The sequence below is a fragment of the Danio aesculapii genome, chromosome 10, assembly GCF_903798145.1.
Source record: "Danio aesculapii chromosome 10, fDanAes4.1, whole genome shotgun sequence".
Taxonomy (NCBI): domain Eukaryota; kingdom Metazoa; phylum Chordata; class Actinopteri; order Cypriniformes; family Danionidae; genus Danio; species Danio aesculapii.
The window spans coordinates 36,303,828-36,326,263 of NC_079444.1; the positions used below are offsets into that span (position 1 = coordinate 36,303,828).

The window sequence follows — 22,436 nt, forward strand, 5'->3', positions numbered from 1 at the left end:
CCCAAACCATGATTTTTCCTTCACTAAACTTGACTGATTTCTGTGAGAATCTTGGGTCCATGCAGGTTCCAATAGGTCAGCAGATGATTCATCAGAAAAATCGACCTTCTGCCACTTTTCCAAATGATCAACTAGAAGTCAAGTTATTATTTGTTACTCATAAAACGATAGACGACAAGACTTTTGTCAGGTAGTGTATGTAAATTTATGATATTTTAGGTATCATGTTGTCTACAAATTTACATCTACATATCTAAAAAAGGGCATATTGTCGTTAATTTATGCAACACTTCTAACATTATAAATAACATTTTTATTTTAAATTAGGTAAAAAAATATCGGTAGTTTACAGAATAAAAAAAACATTTTCCTCAAACAGCGTAATATAATATATAATCATGAAATAAAATAAAAAAAAATTAAATGAAGTACAGAAAATGTAAATTTTTTTTATTATTATATTTATTTTCATGATGTTTAATTGTATTCTAATAAATGTTAATAGATATAGACTGAGAGAAAGAGAGATGAAATCAAGATTCAGTATGAGGTCACTCACAAGAACCAATCAACTGCAATGATGAGGGTGATGTCATCGGTAGGGAGTCCGACTGAGGTCAGTACAATCACCATGGTGACCAGACCAGCCTGTGGAATTCCAGCCGCTCCGATACTTGCAGCAGTGGCCGTGATGCTGCGTTAATAATACACATATCAATTATTCAGTCAAATCAACAGTTCTTCATGTAAATGACTGCACAATATTCTTATTAATCACAATCTGATTTTTTTTATTTAGAGGCTGCCTGAAATGAGCGTCAGTATAATTTAGAAATTGAAATGCATGTTTAAAAAAGGTATATTTTTATTCTATAAAGAAAATGTATGAAAAAAATGCACAAAAGCACACACATCACTTTAAACGAGAGCAGAGCCAAACAGCAAAAAGTGCAAAAGTATATATTCTGACTGTCTGAATATATATAGACTGTCTGATGAAGAGCCAGTGTTGTCACAATCACCAATGATTCAGGCTTGTAGATCGCTGGGAATCACTCACTTTCACTTAGGACTACAAATCTGTCAACATATGGACTCCTGTCATGCAGCACACACTCACACCTGTTCCTGTTCCGCTGATTGCTAACACACAGCTGAAGCTGTTCAGAATTGATTACATGGACTTTTAAAGCAGTACAGACACACACACCAGTTGTTGAGTCTTGTTTAACTGTGTGTGACATTATGGCTTGATTTTGCTTTGCTTATTTACGTGTTCTTCTGCCTGCCTTTTGACCATCCACCTGTTTATTTACCACGACTCTGAATTGCCCGTATACATCTGTTTGTTCCTATCTTGACCATTGCTTGCCTGACCATTCTCATAATAAATCCTGCATTTGGATTTGCACATCCTCACCTTCACTGTCAGCATTCTCATCACATTACAGGTGTGCTTGAAACGTTACGCACCTTGTATCAGCCTTTTTAATTGATTAAATTGCCATTTCTGGAGCTTTGGCGTTGCCACCTTTTTGAATATATAAAGAAAATGTTTACAATTTGTTTCAGATTTAAAATATTTAATCTATAATAAATTTAAAAGATTGTAATTCAGAGCATTCGTGTTTTACTTTTTGTGAAGAAAACAACATATGGTCAAAATAATAAAAGGGATTTGATTTGTTGTGATTTAAAAATTTTAAACGTTAAACTCTTTCCAAAGCACACAGTTTGCAAAATTGAAATCGCAAATTATAGTTGATACTGGTATTTGGTTATAGCACAAATATCATATATGATCCATGATATATAAAAATATGATTAAAATAAGATTAATTATGTAACCCTAATTCATACATCAGCATTTTTTATTTTATTATTTTTAAATTTTTATTAATTGTATTTTATTTAATTAAATTTTATAAAAATAATTTAATTTAATTTTAACCTAATTTAGTTTTTATTTAATTAAATTAAATTTTAATTTAATTGAAATTTAATTTAACTTTTTATTTTGGTGAACTGAATAAACTAAATTGCCCGTAGTGTATGTGTGTGAATGAATGTGTATGGATGTTTCCCATTACTGGGTTGCAGCAGGAAGGGCATCCGCTGTGTAAAACATATGCTATATAAGTAGGTGGTTCATTCCACTGTGGCGACCCCTGATAAATAAAGGGACTAAGCCGAAGGAAAACTAATAAATAATTTGATTTGATTTTAAAATTACCCACCTAATAGTTATGATCTGCCCGAAATTCATTTCCATGTTGTTCACCTGGGCGATAAAGATAGCCGCCAGAGCTTCATACAGAGCGGTTCCATCCATGTTGATCGTGGCTCCAACAGGAAGAACAAATCGAGTCACACGTTTGTCCACCTTATTATTCTCCTCCAGGCATTTGAAGGTAATGGGAAGAGTGGCAGAGCTGGTGGATAATAATACAAAACTGTGAAATAGCTGCAAAATATTCTCATGTTGTCACAATACTTGGAATTTCTACACTGTAAGAAATTGGTGTAAAATTTGCACTATTACTGGCATCTTTGGTTTCCAGTAATACTGTAAAAGTTACAAGTGCACTGTAAATGAACAATTACAATTGTGCTATAGTTTTACAGCCCAATTCTAATTATAAATCGCGGCAGCTAGATAATTACAGTGCATCCGGAAAGTATTCATAGCGCTACACTATTTCCACATTTTTTAATGTTACAGCCTTATTCCAAAATGGATTAAATTAATTTATTTCCTCAAAATTCTAAACAAAATACCCCATAATGACAATGTGAAACAAGATTTTTTGAAATTGCTCCAAATTTATTAAAAATAAAAACCTGAAAAATCACATGTGCAGAGTTAGTAACTGAGTTAAATAATTATAAATGTAACTAATGATCGGGGAAAGTAACTATTAATAAGTAATAAGTGCTTGAGGTGGAGAAAGATGAAGTTTTATCTGCTTTGACTTTGTGGTTTTGTCTCCTCCTTTGGTAGCAGAGCTCACCTTTTCACCTGCGTAGCCACTAACTGATAAATGAGGTGCTTCATTAGATTAGAATTACTTGTCACTGACGCAGAGAGAATCTTTTTTTCCTGGGCATAAGTTGCACGATATATAAACCTTCTTGCCTTTCACCTCAACGAGGGAAAAGTAGTGCTTATGTTTCCAGTTTGCAAACGCTACCTTTGAACTTGTTGGATTTGCTATCGTTCTGACTCCTGGTCATTGGTGTGTGTGACTGACTATGCGTGTGTGAACACCCGCCCTACTCTGCCTCTGATTGGCAAACGATGGAAATGTACTCTATCTAAGCCAATCATCACATTCTCAGTTACACCACGTTCACAGACACACTAATCATCATTGGTTGGTTATGTGTCCCGCCCCAGCCCCGAACACACACACATACCCACCCCAGAGAAAGCTGCTCGCATGAAAATCGCTTCAGTGATCTCAATTATAGTAACGCGTATTCTATTGTCACTAACAGTAATGGCATTGTAATGGGGGAAACAGTAATTCATTTGATCACTTGTAACTGTAAAAAGGATCACTGTTAGTAACACAGTTTATTAATAGCGCCGTTTTTCCCATCACTGGCTGTAACATAACGATACTGTATCATTTCAAATATTTCAGTATCAATACATATGAAAATATGAATAATAGTGTGGCGTACCTGGACGAGGTGCCGAGAGCTGTGATGAGGGCCTGCAGCAAACCCGTGATGAAGATGAAGGGGTTTTTGCGTGTGATGACGAAATATAATGTGGGCAGAATGATAATGCCGTGTATCATGAGGCCGATGATCACCGTAACCGTATACATGCCCAGCTGCCCGCCCATCGCTGTGATGTCATCCATCTCCACGATTTTACCAGCAATCAGGAAGAGGATACCAATAGGTGCGTACCTGAGGATATGACATAATGTTTAAACACACTGCATGATTTATGTACAGTTGAAGTCAGAATTATTCGCCCTCCTGTGAATTTCTTTTTCAAACTTTTCACAGTATTTGCTATAATATTGTTTCCTCTGGAGAAAGTCTTATTTGTTTTATTTCGGCTAGAATAAAAGCAGTTTTTAATTAAAAAAAAATAATAATTTTAAGGTCAAAATTATTTAGCCCCTCAAGCAATATATTTTTTCTGATTGTCTACAGAACAAACCAAGGGTGTAGAATTAGCATGACCGGAGGGGACTTGTCCCCACCAATATCCACCAAATAACGAAATGTTCCCACCAACAATTTAATTGCCTCCTAAATAAAATAATGCTTTGTTGAAACTCTTCAGTCAGGCTTACAGGGCAGGACTCGCGTGAGAAATGGACATCAGCAGCTATATTTCAAAGAAAAGTGTCAGTCACTTGAAGTCAAGTTCGCTACAAGTCCACCATAATAGTATCCAGGGATGTGCAATTAATAAAAAAATTGTTAAATTTGTTAATGAAAAAACAACAATCGAGATAAAAAATGTTGATTGTGTCATATGCCTCCCCTTTCCAGAAGTATGCATTCATTCCTTGTCAAAGTAAAATCATCCAAATTTACTTTTGCACCATAAGACATGCTTGATTTAATGTTGTTTTTATTGCTAATTGTAATTTATTTATTTATTCATTATTATTATTTTAAGCGGGAAATTGAACATGTGTTGTACTGTTTACATGCTCAGAAAAGGAACAGAACATGGACATGTAAAACCATCTTTTAACTTAAGGTGCTGCTGGACTTTTCCTAAGTCCTCCCCATGCTCTTGATAATAAAAAATGTAAATTATTTACTACCTCAGACCGACTTATTGAGCACGTTGAGGACTTGGGAAAAGTCCAACAATTCATAAATGTTTACTTGCAAAAATGTGTTCAGATTATGCACAAATAAGCTCTCAGTAATCAAAAGTCTTTATTAAACTACCTTTTTTTGTCAGACATTTCTTTAACTTTACAGTTTAATATGAAGATACATTTAAATCTTACAATTTGGGTGTGGGGGTTGGTGTCAAATTAGGTCCCCACCAATATCAAAAGCAAATCTACGCCCTTGGAAAAAACCATCCTTATACAATGACTTGCCTAATTATCTTAACTTGCTCAATTAACCTAGTTAAGTCTTTAAATGTCACTTCAAGCTGAATACTAGTATCTTGAAAAATATCCAGTAAAATATAGTAAATCCAGTAAAATAAAGAAATCCGTTTCTAGAAATTAGTTATTAAAACTATTATGATTAGAAATCTGTATGAAACTGAGGCACCCAGAAACATCACTTGTTAATAAGATTTCCTAAAATGTCACTGAGCTACTCGTGTAGATGGAAAAAAAGGGTCAGGAAAAAGGGTCACTCAAAATGAGAGCATTTCTGCCCAGACAATGAGAAAATCAGTCTAATTTTGCAATAAATTTTGCTGAGGCTTTTGTGCGTGATGAATTTGATTAATATATTTTTCTTTAAGGCGGACATGGTGGCTCCTCAGTTAGCACTGTCGCCTCACAGCAAGGAGGTCGCTGGTTCAAGTCCCGACTGGGTCAGTTGGCATTTCTGTGTGGAGTTTGCATGTTCTCCCCGTGTTGACGTGGGTTTCCTCCGGGTGCTCCGGTTTCCCCCATAATCTGCAGACATGCACTCTAGGTGAATTGGGTAAGCTAAATTGTCCATAGTGTATCAGTGTGAATGAGTACTTATGGGTGTTTCCCAGTACTGGGTTGCAGCTGGAAGGGCATCCGCTGTGTAAAACATATGCTGGATAAGTTCATTCCGCTGTGGCGACCCCTGATGAATAAAGGTGACTAAGCTGAAGGAAAATTTATGAATAATATAATATAATATATTATAAATAATATAATATAATATAATATTACATAATATAATTTAATATTACATAATATTACATAACATAACATAACATAATATAATATATTACATAACATAACATAACATAACATAACATAACATAACATAACATAACATAACATAACATAACTTAATATAATATAATATAATATAATATAATATAATATAATATAATATAATATAATATAATATAATATAATAATAATCTTAATATATAAAGATTAGAAAAATATGTTTTGATTTTAGTTCATCTTTACTTGCCTTTTATAAGTATTAGTTTATTAATACAAACCCCAACAATTTAAAATATAATTTAAAATTTAACATTATATTATATTATATTATATTATATTATATTATATTTTATTTTATTGTATTATATTATATTATATTATATTATATTATATTATATTATATTATATTATATTATATTATATTATATTATATTATATTATATTATATTATATTATATTATATTATATTATATTAAAATGTTGGGGTTTGTATTAATATACTAATACAAGCAATTTAATACAAACATTAAATTCTATTGTATTATAACAATAATTTCTCATTTAAGATTAGATTAAATTAAAGAAGAACTGTAAGATTAAATTTCTTTTTATTAAAAAAGCATCTTAGCATGAACTAAATCAAATGCTGTTGTTTAAGAAGCTTGTTCAGATGTTATGTGCAATATTGTCATTTATTGTAAGCTCATAATAAAAAAAAAATCTGCCGGAGGCTACATTAACACAGCTTCTAAACTAGTTTATGATTCCGCCACGGTTTCCTCCTGTTTGTGTGTCTGGAATCAGTCACTCACCACATAATAATAGCAACAAGTCGCATGATGGCCTCATTGAGGGAGTCGAAGAAATCTCGGAGAGCCTGTCCCTGTTCCTTCATGTTCCCGATTATTAGGCCGAAACACATTGAAAACACCACCAGGCCGAGGGCGTTGACGCCGTTGGTGGTGCCCGACAGAGGAATCACCTCCTCCTGAGCGATCTCCTGCGTGGCGTTCGTCAGATTGAAGATCGAATCGTTTACAATCATCTTCACGTGGATGATCCTCTTGCCATACTGAGTCTTAAACTACAGGATGAAGAAGAAAAATGAGCATAATCGATGATTGATCAACTGTCAATAATACTTCAAAAATCGATACACCAAATTACACCAATACACCAAACTTGTGAGAGAACGGATTAATGTGAATAATGGGACATGGAAACACACTTGCCAAAATAAACTCTGATGTATCGAACATTAAAACCGTTTGACCAATCAGCTGTCTCCATTGTGCTCGCCTTGTTTACCGTTGGTTACTAGGTTACCAATTCTATTGTCAGCCACTAACAACTCAATAGCTTCAACTTCACCATTGTTGCGGGTGTGTATTCACGGTGTGTGCACACTTGGATAGCTTAAATGCAGAGCACAAATTCTGAGTATGGGTCGCCGTACTTGGTGACCACAACTTTCCTTCCTTCCTTCAAACTTTCCTTCCTTTTCCTTCCTTCCTTCCTTCCTTGCTGGAAATTAACCCGATTAACATTTGGGATTTTTTTTCGCAAACTTTTAAAAGATTCACTTCATGTTAGGACTGAAATTCAGCTACTGATCATCACTTCACGCTCTCCACTAAGTGCTTATAACATACCTGTCAACCCTCTCGCTTTTTTCCCAGGATTCTTCCATATTTTACAATCGTCCTGTAAAGGTATTTTCCCGTATTTCTCCGGTATTTTTAATCTTTCTAATTAATATATATTTTTACCACAAATGCATTTGTCTTCTCTTTATTTGTGGTGACCAGTTTAAGGTTGCAACAAACGGGGGCTCGTCCGGGATCTGAACCCAAGACTTCTCGCACCCAAAACGGGAATCATACCCCATATATTTATTTTTAAGTAATTTCACTAAACAACATGTTGCTAGCTCTATTCAGATCCTGGCCCGACTCAAGAAAAAATAGGCAACCATAAGACTCTGACTGCAGCCCCAAACACATCTGAGACAGACCTGCTGTTTATAACAGCAAGAACTGACCATACACCGGTGTTTTCAATCCCGGTGCAATCAGCTGTACCTGTAACACACAGACACATGCACACAGATGTGCACAAACACAGACACCCACGCCCCAACAGAAAATGACCACAAGGGGTCTCTTCACCTCTGTCATTTAATGCAACGAAATATCTTAATAAGAGATTAATTCGCTGCTCTTTAATCAGAATATTTAAATTATACAGTGAAGATAAGGTTAATGAGATTTGATGACTTGATTAATTTTCTTTATAATAGCTATTTATTTAAAAAAGGCTAAACTGTTTGCTAAATTATTTGCAGCTTTAGTCTAATTTTACTTGCGTTCTGTGAATGAACGTCGCCTCGTGGTTCCATCCCTAAGAGGGAAGAAATCAATGAACTCCCTAACTACATCAGAACGGCAGAGTCACTTGCTGTCTTCAAGAAACGACTAAAAACTCAACTGTTTAATCTCCACTTTCCTTCCTAATCTGTAACTGCCTCTCTGGCTATACCACTAACTCTACTCTCTCTCTCAAAAAAAAAAAAAAAATTCTAATGCTTTGCTTCTTAGACTTTACACACCTGAAACTTGTCTATAGTACTTATTCACTGCTGCTCTTATAGTTGTGTAAATTGCTTCCTTGTCCTCATTTGTAAGTCGCTTTGGATAAAAGCGTCTGCTAAATGACTAAATGTAAATGTAAATGTACTATTTATTCTTTCGGGTCAAAGACAACAATCATTCATTTTCTTTTCGGCTTAGTCCCTTTATTTCTAAGACAACACACAACAGATAATTCTATAAAACATCTGTTTTTGCATTCTATAGAACTGTCTATAGAATTTAATTCTAATGAAATTAATATTCATGCAAAAGATTTCTTAAGTTATCTTAGCATATCACTCCAGTTGTGTCTTTAGATATAAACCACCTGTAGAAAACACACTCTTTCATCACTCGGACACCTTAACCCTCACTAGCAGCAGTTTGTGAACTGGCCACTTTCTTTCAATCATTTCATATCTCAATAAAAACACTGTGCATTTCTGAAATGTGCCTCACACAGGTGAGTGGGCTTGACAAACCACCTGTAGAAACGCTCTTCTCTCTATATGCACCGGATACTTTGCTTAAACTCCATTTTACAAGGACTCAATAGGGAAAACAATGTTTACCTGTGAATGTACCACAAATCATTCATTCATTCATTCATTCATTCATTTAGTTACATTTAGGATTAATTTCTGTTATGTATTTAGAATAATAATTGCATAATAACAATTATACTGTTTGTTTATATATATATATTATTTTATTTTATTTTATTTTTTTGAGGGGGAGCTGTGCCCCAGTAGAGCTTTGTGTCTAGCAATGCCACTGGTTCACACTAGTCAAACCTACCATACTTTGATGTCAAACGAACTTGGGTGCGGACCAAAAGTGCTAGTGTGAAAGCACCCTAAGTCTGTACTTTTGACAACACTAACAAATAGCAGGAGCCTTTAACACTTCATAGACCAGAGTAAATTTGACACATTCTCCAGATATTAATATGCAGATTTGAAAAGCGTACTACGCAGCACACATTAACAAAAACATCTGAGATGACAATATTGACTTTTTATATTGTTTGTTTATATTATTTAATGATTAAACAGTTGTATTAAATTACCAATCATTGATATTTACAATACTACTGATCTTTTATTTACAGTAAAATCATTTGATCTGAGAATACTTTTTTGAGCGTCATTTACACATCTTGTCAGTGATAGTCACAGTTAACTATTATTAATTAATTTTCCTTTAGCTTATTCCCTTATTTAGCAGGGGTCGTAACAGCGGAATGAACTGCTAACTATTCCAGCAATTGTTTTTCACAGCGGATGCCCTTCCAGCCACAGCAAAGTACTGGGAATCACCCACACACTCTCACATTCACACACACACTCATACACTATGATTTTAGTTTATCCAATTCACTTCCAGTATAGCGCATGTCTTTGGACTGTGGGGGAAACCGAAGCACCCAGAGGAAACTCACGTGAACACGGGGAGAACATGCAAACTCCGCACAGGAATGCCACTGGTCCAATCGGGACTCGAACCAGCGATCTTCTTGCTGTGAGGCGACAGAGCTACCCACTGAGCCACCGTGCCGCCCCAGTTAAATATTAATTGCGAATGAGAGTTTGTGCAAACCCTCATCTCTAGTTTGATGTGTGGATTTGGATTGCTAGAAACTGATTCAGAGAAAGGCTCTTTTCAGTGTGTGTGAGATATGTTTTTTTTTTAGTCTGCTTGACTACAGGGCGTCCCAGTGGAGTGTGTCCGGACAGACTGCGAGCCTCTGTCAGGGTCATTGTCTGTGCCATTATACCCGGCTGTGGCTCAATCTCAGCTGTGCCAAAGCTCTCAGCCGGCGACTGGCTCCAGCTCAAGCCAGACTCTCTAAATGCTCAACGGAAAACGTCTGTTCTTCACATGCTAAGTCCACTCGCTTGGGCCAGCAGCAGCAGGAGGAAATATGAAACGTTGTCAGCACTGTCAACAGTAATTCAAGCCCTCCCAGAAAAACACTTTAGATCCAAGAGTGATAAATGATCTATTTTTGTGCTTTAAGATGTCATCAAATCTGATAAAGTGAGATAATAAATTGACTTCCTGCTGAATCGAGAGATAAATGCTTCACCCCAGAGTATCTCTTGTATCTCCCAGAGTATATTAACAAATACTACTATTTAAATCTATTATTTGATTTTTTTTGCTATGGTGCAATACATTTATTTACTCATTTTTACCCTCAGAATTAAAAATTATATATATTTTTTACATAATTATCTCTGATTGAATTTTTTTGTTGAATATACTTTTAATAAATAAATTATTGTTGCATAATATTAAATACATGCAACCCATTATTGATACGTACCCCTATATACATTTCTGGACATCGCGAAATATGTGCCAGGAGCTACGTTTTTTCCCAGTTTCTGTTTTCACGAATTCACCAGAGGTCGCTGCGTACGCCTTTTCAGATATAAAATTTTTCTTGCGAGTATATATTGATGGTGTTTTCAAAAGTACCAATTGACCCGATTATCCCCTTCCCTAAATCCAACCGACAGTGTTTTCAAAGGCAATCCAGAAAAAGAAAAGCCCTCACAGCCGCCTGATTTTTACCACATTTTCAGATTTTACCACATTCTCACCCTGTTATTTACCTGTTTATTTTATTTTTGGCTTCTGTTTTTGTTTTACCTGCTTTCTGTAACATTTCTTCACCGGAATCGAACTCCATCATCACCATCAACTCCTCTCTGTGTCTCAAGTCAGCTGACATATACTGCGAGCCACTGGCTAAACTGGTAACGGTGGAAAAGCCGTCCACACGGAGGTAAGCGCTCGGTTTGTAGCGTGAAAAGAAACAGAAGATGTCGGCGGCGTCATACCGACCCATAGCGTTCGTTTTAAAGATGAAATGCAGCCAGAAATGTATGCAGGGGTGCGTTTTCATAATGAGCCTGTGTTGTGTTGTTCCTCTTTAAGGTTTGAAGCTGCAATTAATAGTCATTTTCAGTTTCATTGAATTATTGTTTGATTATTAACTTATCTATATTTGTAGTATGAAATGAATTGACTTAAGATTTTAGATTTTTGTAATGATTATTATTTCAGGCAAGCAAATCCTTTATTAAACCATTGTTTTCAGAAAGTTAATTCATTCATTTATTCATTCATTTTCCTTTTGGCTGAGTTCCTTTATTTATCAGTGAGCGCCACAGCAGAATGAACCTCAAATTTTTCCAGCACATGCTTTGTACAGCGGATGCCCTTCCAGCTGCAACCCAGTACTGGGAAATACCCATACACTCTCACACGCACACTCATACACTACAGCCAGTTTACTTTATTCAATTCGCCTATACCTAATGTCTTTGGACTGTGGGGGAAACCGGAGCACCCGAAGGAAACCCACACCAACATAGGGAGAACATGCAAACTCCACACAGAAATGCCAACTGACCCAGCCGGGACTCGAACCAGCGACCTTCTTGCTGTGAGGTGACAGTGCTAACCACTAATCCACTGTGTCGCTTCTTTTAGAAAGTTTTAATTCAATTATACTTTTAAAATACGGACATATTTAATTTCAGTAAAATTGTAACAGTTCTTCAATCATCTTTTACAGGCTTTAATATTCTTAAACCCACATTTAGAGTAATTTTTTTAATTAGTGTTTCCTAATAATTAGTGTCATCCTAATAATAAGATAAACAGAATTAATTTTAACGCTTAAGCTTACTTGTGATATTTTTGTTTTAAGTAAAATCATCTTAGGCAAGACCAGAGGGGCCCAAAGTAGGGCCCACGGGTCAAGGTTGGCTATTTTTGTAACCTTTGATTCGACTCACCATCCGATCTGAGAAAAGAACGAGAATGATGGAGAGGGTAGGGGCGAATACTTTTAAAAGAGATAATTTCTAGTTTGACGTAACCTTTTTTTAATTAAATTGAGTAAATAAATCAGATTTTAAAAAATGTAAATAAGTGAAGTTTATTTAAAAACTAATTACGAGAGGATCACGTGCTTATGATTGCTAGCGTCATGGATCCGCATTATCCAATTCTCAATGCACCAATCAGACGACTCCTAAGCCACTACAAATACCCTTGGTTACGTACCACCGCTATCTTCGTTTTGAAGAACCTTTCCACCCCTACTCCTCCTTCTTCCTAGATGGGTGACACGGTGGCCCAGTGCTTAGCACTGTTGCCTCACAGCAAGAACGTCTCTGGTTGCAGGTTTTACCAAACCAACAGACGTTTCTGTGCGGAGTTTGAACTGTCTCCCTGTACTCACGTGGGTTTCCCCCGGGTTTCCCCCGGGTTCCCCGGTTTCCTCCCACCGTCCAAAAACATGCAACTTAAGTTAATTGACTTATCCAAATCGGCACCATAGACATGCTCCAAGTAAGTAGTTATCTCTTAAGAGCAATCACTATATGTTCATTAGTTACTACAGCAGGGGAGTTCTCGAGATCTACCTCAGCTCAAACTACCCTCTCCCCTTGCAACTCTCATAAGATCCTCGAGCCCGGGGCTCCCTCCCGGGACAGCATGCCAAACAAGCTTATAATTAATCATCAGCTAAGTGTGAACTCTTGAATGTCACTTGATGGAAAGAGGACTATGAAGAAAACATTGATGAGCAAATCAAGGCAATGAGTGTAACTACATTCTGACATAAATGAGATTGTTTTGGTTTTTACTGTAATAAGTTCATTATAAAATGTAACAATACTGTATTAAGTAATTTAAAGCAATGTTTCTGGTAATTTTTAAGTATTATTAAATAAATTAGGAAATTTACCATGGCTACTATAGTTACCTTCAGCCCACAAACAAAAAATTGGGCAAGACCAATATTTTTTATAATAAGTGTGCAACAGAGAGTGAGCATTTAATCATTCTTTCAGATTTTCTAGAATAACATAAAACAAAACAATTTCTAAGTACAACAATGAAAATGATCCTCACCTGTTGAGTGCAGGCTTGAACCAGATTAGGAGGAAACATGTTTCTGAAGAAAGAGTGTATATCATAAATACAGCGTTGGGTTAATCTCAGTATTTTGGCATTCTGGATGGTCGCCCCATTACCTGATGAGGTCCAGGAAGGCATCTGCCGGGCTGACCTGCTCAATCTTCTGCTGTTTGGTGAACTCATCCTTTGAGCCTTTGCCTGGGTGGATGATCAGGACCATGATGATGCCAATGAACACTGCGATGAAGGTGGTGGTCATGTAGTAAATGACCGCTCGCATGCCCATCTTGCCAGAGGCTCGGCTGTCCAGAGCTGCCATGCCTAGACAGAAACATACAAGTGAGTGGGTTTGACAAACCACCTGTAGAAAACACACTCTTTCGTCACTCAGACACTTTAACTCACACTAGAGGCCGTTTGCAGCAAACACTTTCTTACTATTACTCCAAATCTCTTTAAAAAACATTATGCATTTCTGATTGTGCTTCACATAGGTGAGTGGGCTTGACAAACCACCTGTAAAAAACACACTCTTTCGTCACTCTGACTCTTTAACCCACACTAGCAGCAGTTTGTGCATTGGCGACTTTCTTACAATCACTTCATATCTCAATAAAAACACTGTGCATTTCTGAAGTGTGCCTCACACAGGTGAGTGGGCTTGACAAACCACCTGTAGAAACACTCTTCTCTCTATATGCACCGGATACTTTACTTAAACTCCATTCTTTTTCTTTTCAGCTTAGTCTCTTTATTAATTCAACTTATCCAGCATATGTTTTACGCAGCGATTGCCCTTCCAGCTGCAACCCATCACTGGGAAACATTCATACACACTCATACACTACGGACAATTTAGCTTACCCAATTCACCTATAGCGCATGCCTTTGGACTGTGGGGGAAACCGGAGCACCCAGAAGAAGCCCATGCCAACACGGGGAGGACATGCAAACTCCACACAGAAATGCCAACTGACCCAGCCGAGGCTCGAACCAGTGACCTTTGTGCTGTGAGGCGAACGTGCTCCCCAATGCGCCACTGTGTAGCCCCACAACAAATCATGTTGCACTATTTGTTTTCTTCTAACGTGAAATACCTCTTTTGCATAATATCTTGCACAATATTGTTCTGTCTTATGTAAAAGTACATGTATATAGTCTGTCTTAGGTTATGTGTATGCACATGTATAGCATATGTATAATTAGTAGTTAGTTCAGTTAGATTAGCACTCCAGTATGTTAGTCATGTATAGGTTTAAAATAGCTCTTACGTCCAATGTTGTGTTCATCTTGTAAAAAATGGCCGTGATTTCAACGGTAAAAAACTGTAAAATGCTACAGTAAAAATCCATAACCTGGCTAACAGTATGTTTCCTTAATATATACAGCGAATAACCGTAAATTGACTTTCCCAGAATTTCCTGCATGGCACATCACTTTTTATGCTTTTTGTTGACATTACTATGGATCTTTTTAGTTGTTTCCCAATCAGTTATGTACATTAGAGATTAATGTTACATCTAATGTTGATAAACAATGTAGCTGTGTGAATGACACTGAGCACCTTTTATACACTGATACTCTTTTCTGCTTGTGGAAAAAGTTGTTTGTGATGAGCATTGGTTCATTACGTAACTTTCTCATCATCACCTGCATATGGTTGTGCTAACGTGTCTAACTGTGTAACAAAACATGTGTAGATATTGGGTAATTCAAAATACAGACATAATACATCTATAAATGAATTAAATACGGTAGTTTACTGTAAAAATGAGAAATTACTTTTACGGTTTGTATTGTGTTTTTAACAGTAAAAACAGCAGCCGTTTTTTTATCATAAATTTTACAGATATATTTTTATTTATGTACCACTGTGTTTCTGCGAGACACATGTACACACATGTAGCGGAATGGCCATAAAGCTCAACTTGACTTGACGACTTGAAGGTAAATGCACAAATACAGTGTTCACCACACCATTCCTACCAAAACAATCAGTTTTTGATTAAAAAAAAACAACAACTAACAATGTGCTGAATAAAGCAATAAAAGCAAAGAAGCCATGGTGTACAGTGAATTTATAACAGAAAAGGGGGTTTGTTAGGGGATAGTTTAGCCAAAATTGAGCATTGCCTCATCATTTATTCTCCCTCATGAGGTTTCAAACCTTTATCAGCTTCCAGAAATGATCAGATGTGCTCCAACTTTAGGCATATTCAAATCAACACTGAAAACATCTGTTTAGCTGTGCCTTAATTGAATGAGCACCGTGCTACGTCCAACAGATCACGCTATCTGTTTTTATCAGTTTTAATCATTTTAATTCTTTTAATCACTTTTTATTTTCTTATTTCTTTCATTCTTGTTTATGTAAAGCACTTTTAATTATCATTGTGTATGAAATGTGCTATAGAAATAAACTTGCCTTGCCTTATTGAAGAATGCATGTTTCTGGCACCCATTGACTTACTATGGAAGTCAAGGGGTGCCACCAGCTACCATTCTTCAAAATATATTATTTTCTGTTTAACAGAAGAAAGAAACTCAAATAGGTTTTGAACAAGCGAAGGGTGAGTAAATGATGACAGAATTTTACATTTGGGGTGAACTAACTCTTTAAGCACAATCCTGTAAATTATGACTTCAGTGGGCTTAAAATAATTATTTCATATACACTCAAACAAAATTACCTTTGCTACTTGTTCAAACTACTGAATCCACTTAAATTTGTACAAATTATTAACATAACTTAATCGGTTTGTGTTGGGACAACATGAAGGAACTGTGTGGAATGCTTAACAGTGTAGGTAACACTTTCTTTATCTTTAGCTGATGGCAGATTCCCAAGCAGCAATCACAAGTGTTTGTTTGCAAAACAGCTTTGAACATGGCTCAACCAATCAGAATCAAGAACTACAATCTGTTATTAGTTTGTTCATTGATATTTTAAATGGATATATAATCCTTATTATTATGAAAATGACTAAACTGTGTCACTTTTACGGCAATCACTGTAGTAGTCAGTTTGCCTGACCAAAACTTTCACTTGCTAAAAGATTTTAAAAGTAATGCAGGGTTTTCTGCAGTCCTGATCCCCAGAGCAGAAAGAGAAAGCAGCAATTGTTTGGTCCTCTTGTCCTCCTGGGGGCCCAAACTTCAGCATCTGTTCAAGTTCAAGTTCCTAGCTCTGTTCATACGTGGAGTATCTCAACCACTCTCTTTCTCTCTCCCTCTTTCTCTCTCTCTGTGTCTGTCTCTCTCTCTCTCTAAAGGCCCGGGAAACTCCTCCACCTGCCTGATTCAGAGCTCTTCCACCCTCTCTGTGTCTCCAGATAAACAGAAAACAGTCCTCCAGTGCACACATGTTAAGCTCAAGAAATGGCTCATGTTGTTGTAAAGGAGTGAATAAACAAACAGCCCTTTTACACCAAACAAATGGTGAGCAAAATAACATTTAAAGACTATTACTACTAGTAATTATAAACATTAATTAAATAATTTGTAAACAGAACTATTGATTTAACCTATTGGTTAAATATTGTTACAATTCTGTTCATTATTCAGTCATTTAAACTACAATTAACCACGACTGCCGGGTATTTACTGTATGACTGGTTAATCAATAAAAATAATAATAATTGTTGCTTTTATAATTATGAAATAAATTAAAGATAACTTGTTAGACATCTTATCCAACAGTTAATAAATTGTTGGGTAACATGTCCAACAAGTCATTTAACTTTTATTACAAAACATAACATAATATTATAACATAATATTTTATAGCATCATTAAATTTATTAATTTATTTATTTGTTTTTATTCAGTTATTTAAAAATAAGTTTGACTATTTGCTGGTAATTTTACTTTAAATAAATGAATACAACTATTTATTATATTATTTGATTGATTGTTTGTTTGTTTGTTTGTTTGATAAGAGATTGTGTTAAATGATGATAAAAAATCTGTCATTTTGCTGTATGAAAAATAAGCACGAAAATATATAGTATGAAAGTCAATGGGAACCAGAAGCATTTAATATTGTCTTTTACATTCAGCCAAAAATGTAAAACTAACCTATTTAATTGTGTAGTAATTTTGCGAATGAGTAATTGACAGAATCTTCACATCTGTGTGAACTGTCCCTTTAAGACTTCTCTGCGTCACTAATTACATTTACATTGATTTGCATTCTGTGGCTCTTTAATTCCAGAGCTGTTTGTTCTCTGTGTTGGCATTAATTGGCCACTAATTTCCTTCCTTTTCTGGCCTCTTTTCACCGCATTTCTCTTTTACATCCTATAGAATCATTTTGAAACGTTCATCCACTCCCACTATCCCACACTCAGAGCCTTCTCACGTTCTCATTCTAGGACTGTCCTTGTTTTATAAGTCCTCAGGCACTCAGGCACTCGGCCTTCAGCTTCTGCACCCCCTACTGCTGGAATCAGCTTTCAGAAATGATCAGATGAGCTCCAACATTAGGCACATTCAAATCAATCAAAAACACATCTGTTTAGCTGTGCCTTTACTGAATGAGCACTGTGCTACGTCCGACAGATCACACTATTATGTCTTTCTTTTCTTTTTCATTCTTTAAAAACCCGTTTAACACATTTTAATTAGTTTTTAATCACTTTTATTATTTGTTTTATTTTCTTATACTTGTCTCTTTTATTCCTGCTTATGTAAAGCACTTTAAATTGCCACTGTGTATGAAATGTGCTAAATAAATTTACTTGCCTTGCCTTGCCTTTAAATTGGAAAAAACTAAAAGGCCATCCTGTGGCCAGTCAATTAAAGAAATGACTAGCAATCTTGCTCTGGAGAAGCTGACATACACTGTTAAAGGCAAATCATTAATTCAATTCAATTCAATTCACCTTTATTTGTATAGCGCTTATACAATGTAGATTGTGTCAAAGCAGCTTCACATAAAAGGTCACAGTAAATAGGAACAGTGTAGTTCAGTTTGTAGTGTTTAAGTTCAGTTTAGCTCAGTTCAGTGTGGTTTAATAATCACTACTGAGAGTCCAAATACTGAAGAGCAAATCCATCGATGCGCAGCTCTACAGATCCACAGATTATTATTATTTTTGATAAAATATGGACCCCCTTTCAACACTTACTTAACTAGGTGGACCACACAACTTTTCTTGATATTTGAGCTTTCAAACGTGTCTTATTGTATTGTTCAGATGTCTTAAATTCCAGCAACAATTAATACATTTGTTTAACCAGCACACACTGGAAAGCTGTGAAATGCAAGGTGCGAAAATGTACTGAACATTGTTATTATTATTTTTTTTTTTAATAATGTACCGTTACTATTTGAATTTATGTCATTTATTTACATATTTATTTTCACCCATTTAACCATTTGTCTTTTTAATCTGATTTTTTTACGTATTTTGTTCAAACAAAACAATTCAAACAAAACCCAATAAATATATTTTGGATTAAAAAGAGGGTGGAGAGACATGTTTCCACTTTAAAAGGAAGAGACGTCTTGCTAGCAAAGTAATAAAAGTTTTTCTGTATTTCTAGTGTGAGTTTTGTTTTTACCATCTTGTGCAATATGTTTAGCTATACTGAAAGCACCAGGCGATTTGACTTCATTATTGAATATAAAATAACTAGCAATAGCACAAAATACACAAAAAAGGCATAAAAAACTAAAGTGGTACGCTGAGGTGGATCATTTTTTAGATAATTAGAAGAAAGGCAGAAGTACAATGATCGACATAATTAAATGTGTCCAAACTCAGTCCTGGAGGGCCGGTGTCCTAAGTTTATCACCATCTTGCATGTTTCTAGTATATCTAGTAAAAGCTTGATTAGCTGGTTCAGGTGTGTTTGATTAGCATTGGAGCTAAACTATCCAGGACACCGGCCCCCCAGGACTTAGTATGGACACCCCTGACATAAAGGAAACATAGCTACTGCAACATTGCATGCTACACGACGGGCTAATGAGAAACTGAAAAAATTAAATATCATACCTGTTATCAAACTTGAGACTAGAAGAGGAAGCACGAGCATCTGCAGCATCCGCATCAACAGCTCACCAGGAAAGGAGAAATACTTCACTTCTCTGTATGACATCTTGTAGGACCTCAGAGCAAATCCCAGTGTAATTCCTGCAATATTTATTTTTTTATTAGATGCACGGATCAGTAAATCATGTGTTCAGTCATAAACCAAAGATATCCCTTGCTTTTAAGTCCTTGAAGTGAAAGTTCGCCCGAAAATGGTAATTTATTCACTGTTAATTCAACTCAATAAGATTAAAAAAACGTTGAACACAAAAGAAGATATTTTGAAGAATGTTGAATGTTGACTATGGATGCCATTGACATGCATATGGGGAAAAAAAATACTAATGTCAATTAATGACAGCTAAATGAAAGTCAATGGCTACTAGTTTCCAACATTCTGACAAGTTTGAATCAATTACAACCAGCTAATTACTAGTAGTAATAATAATTAATAGTATTTGCTATTAGAATTATTGACATAACATTTGTTATATATTATTATAGATTCTTTTTTTCAATTCAGGCATTTCAATTATAATTAATTATGACTCTTAAGTATTTACTGTATGACTTTTAATCAATCAAATTAATTTGATTGATTGATTGATTTTATCAATTATACAATAAAATAAAGATAACTTGTTGGATGAATTATATTATTAATAAATTAAATAATTGTTGGATAACATTGAAACAATTGGAGGGTACGTTAAAGATGACATAAATTTAATTTTTGGGTGAACTATCCTAATAAACAGATTGTTTAGATCACTTCTTAATAATAAACAAACATTCATATTCTGAAAGCATCCCGAATGAATGATTTCCCTAAACACTGACTGACCAAACACCACCGCTCCAATAGTTAAGAGCACAAAGGCATTTCTCCTCAGAAAGCCCTTCACGTCATCTTTACTGATGTCTTCAACTTTCTTCCGGGCCTTTAGGGAGCGCAGCTGGATTCCTTCTCGGATCTGCTGGACGCGGTTGCGCGACCGCGGTTTCTCCCCGGTGCTTTTGGTCATGCTGTCGCTCCACACACTGAGATCAAGCTGGCTGGGCTGAACCGGTGACCCAAAAGAGACCCTACACTACAAGAGAAGAGGAGAGAATGAGACTAACCCAGTTTATCTACACAATGACCTACATTACAAATCTTCAAACGGGAACGACAGAGAATCATGAAAATCTAAATGCAAACTAAATTGTTTGCAGTGGTAAAAGATTTGAATTAATTCTGTTACAGCATAAATAAAAGAGAATAACAATTGATTTGTGTGATATTTAAATATATTTCATTAAAATGACAACAAAGACAATATAAATATATATATATATATATATATATATATAGAGATGATGCTTCTTACAGAATTTAAAGAAAAATGTCTTCAATAAAGTTTATATTCAGGTTTATATTCATTTTTTTAAACAACACAATAACAATGTTTTAACTTCAAAACAATGGGGTTTTTGGTTGAATTACCCCTTAAAAAGAAAACAAAATTTTCTGAATGACAATTTAATATTTTAAAATTAGAAGAAATTTTATCAGATATTAATAAAATAAAACAAATATTAACATTTAACTCATCCTTAATCAATCTAGTAAATGAAAAAACTCTGAAAAGAGTCTATCTATCCATCCATCCATCCATCCATCTATCTATAAATCTATCCATCCATCCATCCATCCATCCATCCATCCATCCATCCATCCATCCATCCATCCATCCATCCATCCATCCATCTATCTATCTATCTATCTATCTATCCATCCATCCATCCATCCATCCATCCATCCATCCATCCATCCATCCATCCATCCACACTGAAAATAGTGTTGCATGCAAAACTGTTGCAAACAATTTACTTGTGTTGAATTTAAACAAACAAATTAAATTGAGCAATGTTCAACTTGATTTCTTTGTTTAAATTCAGCCCAAATAAATTGTTTACAACCACTTAACGTAAAAAAATTGAGTAAATCCAAGGAATCATCTTTGAATAATTTTTTTCAGTGTATCTATCTATCTATCTATCTATCTATCTATCTATCTATCTATCTATCTATCTATCTATCTATCTATCTATCTATCTATCTATCTATCTATCTATCTATCTATCTATCTATCTATCTATCCATCCATCCATCCATCCATCCATCCATCCATCCATCCATCCATCCATCCATCCATCCATCCATCCATCCATCTATCTATCTATCTATCTATCTATCTATCTATCTAAAAATATATCTATCTATCTTTTAGTTAATATCCATCAATTTAGGGTGAACCACATTTAATAATAGAGTCAGATATAAACTGTCATCTGGATGAGATATTTAGTTCAGCACAGTTTATTTATAAAGATAGTTTGTCTATTTATATATGTTTTGCTTCGGATAAATTATTTCCAAAACGCAAGTGGTTAAAACCAATAAATAAGCAATCCAGCATAGCTATACAAGTATCAGAGAGAAGAAGAGCTGCTTACCTGCTTGCTGTGAGCTCTTGTGCTGAGAGATGCCCTGAGTGATCAGAGTTTCCAGTCTGTGCTGGGAATTTAATAACCTTCCACCAGTAAGAAGCTCCTGATACTCAGGATCTCAAACAGGGAGGAGCTTTGAAGACTTCAAATAGGAGATGCTGGAGACACTTTAAAGGGGGGCCCCAATAGTGGCACATGATGGAGTGGCAGGAGGGGCCGTGGCTTGTTTCTCACATGAACTATATTACAGTTTTTCTCAGTGGCTTTGGTGCATTTCTCACAACACTATTTACATTTGCACAACAGTTAATGCATTTCTCAAAACAATTAGTCATTTGTGCACATAGTAGCAGTTTCTCATTCCTTCCAACAAATTGCGAATGCTTTTGGACATGCGTCAATTGCTTTCATACAACTCTCTGCTGTTTTATAACATTATTATTTGCTTATGT

General features: G+C 35.4%; 1 protein-coding gene across 1 annotated transcript in view; it reads right to left on the minus strand.

Annotated features, from left to right (window-relative positions):
- The window catches only part of slc1a3b (solute carrier family 1 member 3b), a 28,608-nt gene extending 6,499 nt beyond the window's left edge, over positions 1-22,109 (minus strand). The window contains exons 1-9 of the mRNA XM_056467160.1: positions 21,991-22,109; positions 20,336-20,582; positions 19,456-19,593; positions 13,570-13,774; positions 13,448-13,490; positions 6,692-6,963; positions 3,688-3,921; positions 2,238-2,432; positions 560-694 (exon numbers count right to left, since the gene is read on the minus strand). Coding sequence (XP_056323135.1) covers positions 560-694; positions 2,238-2,432; positions 3,688-3,921; positions 6,692-6,963; positions 13,448-13,490; positions 13,570-13,774; positions 19,456-19,593; positions 20,336-20,516 — 1,403 coding nt within the window. The 5' untranslated portion in view covers positions 20,517-20,582; positions 21,991-22,109. The remainder of the gene's footprint in view (positions 1-559; positions 695-2,237; positions 2,433-3,687; positions 3,922-6,691; positions 6,964-13,447; positions 13,491-13,569; positions 13,775-19,455; positions 19,594-20,335; positions 20,583-21,990) is intronic.
- Between the last annotated feature and the right edge of the window lie 327 nt (positions 22,110-22,436).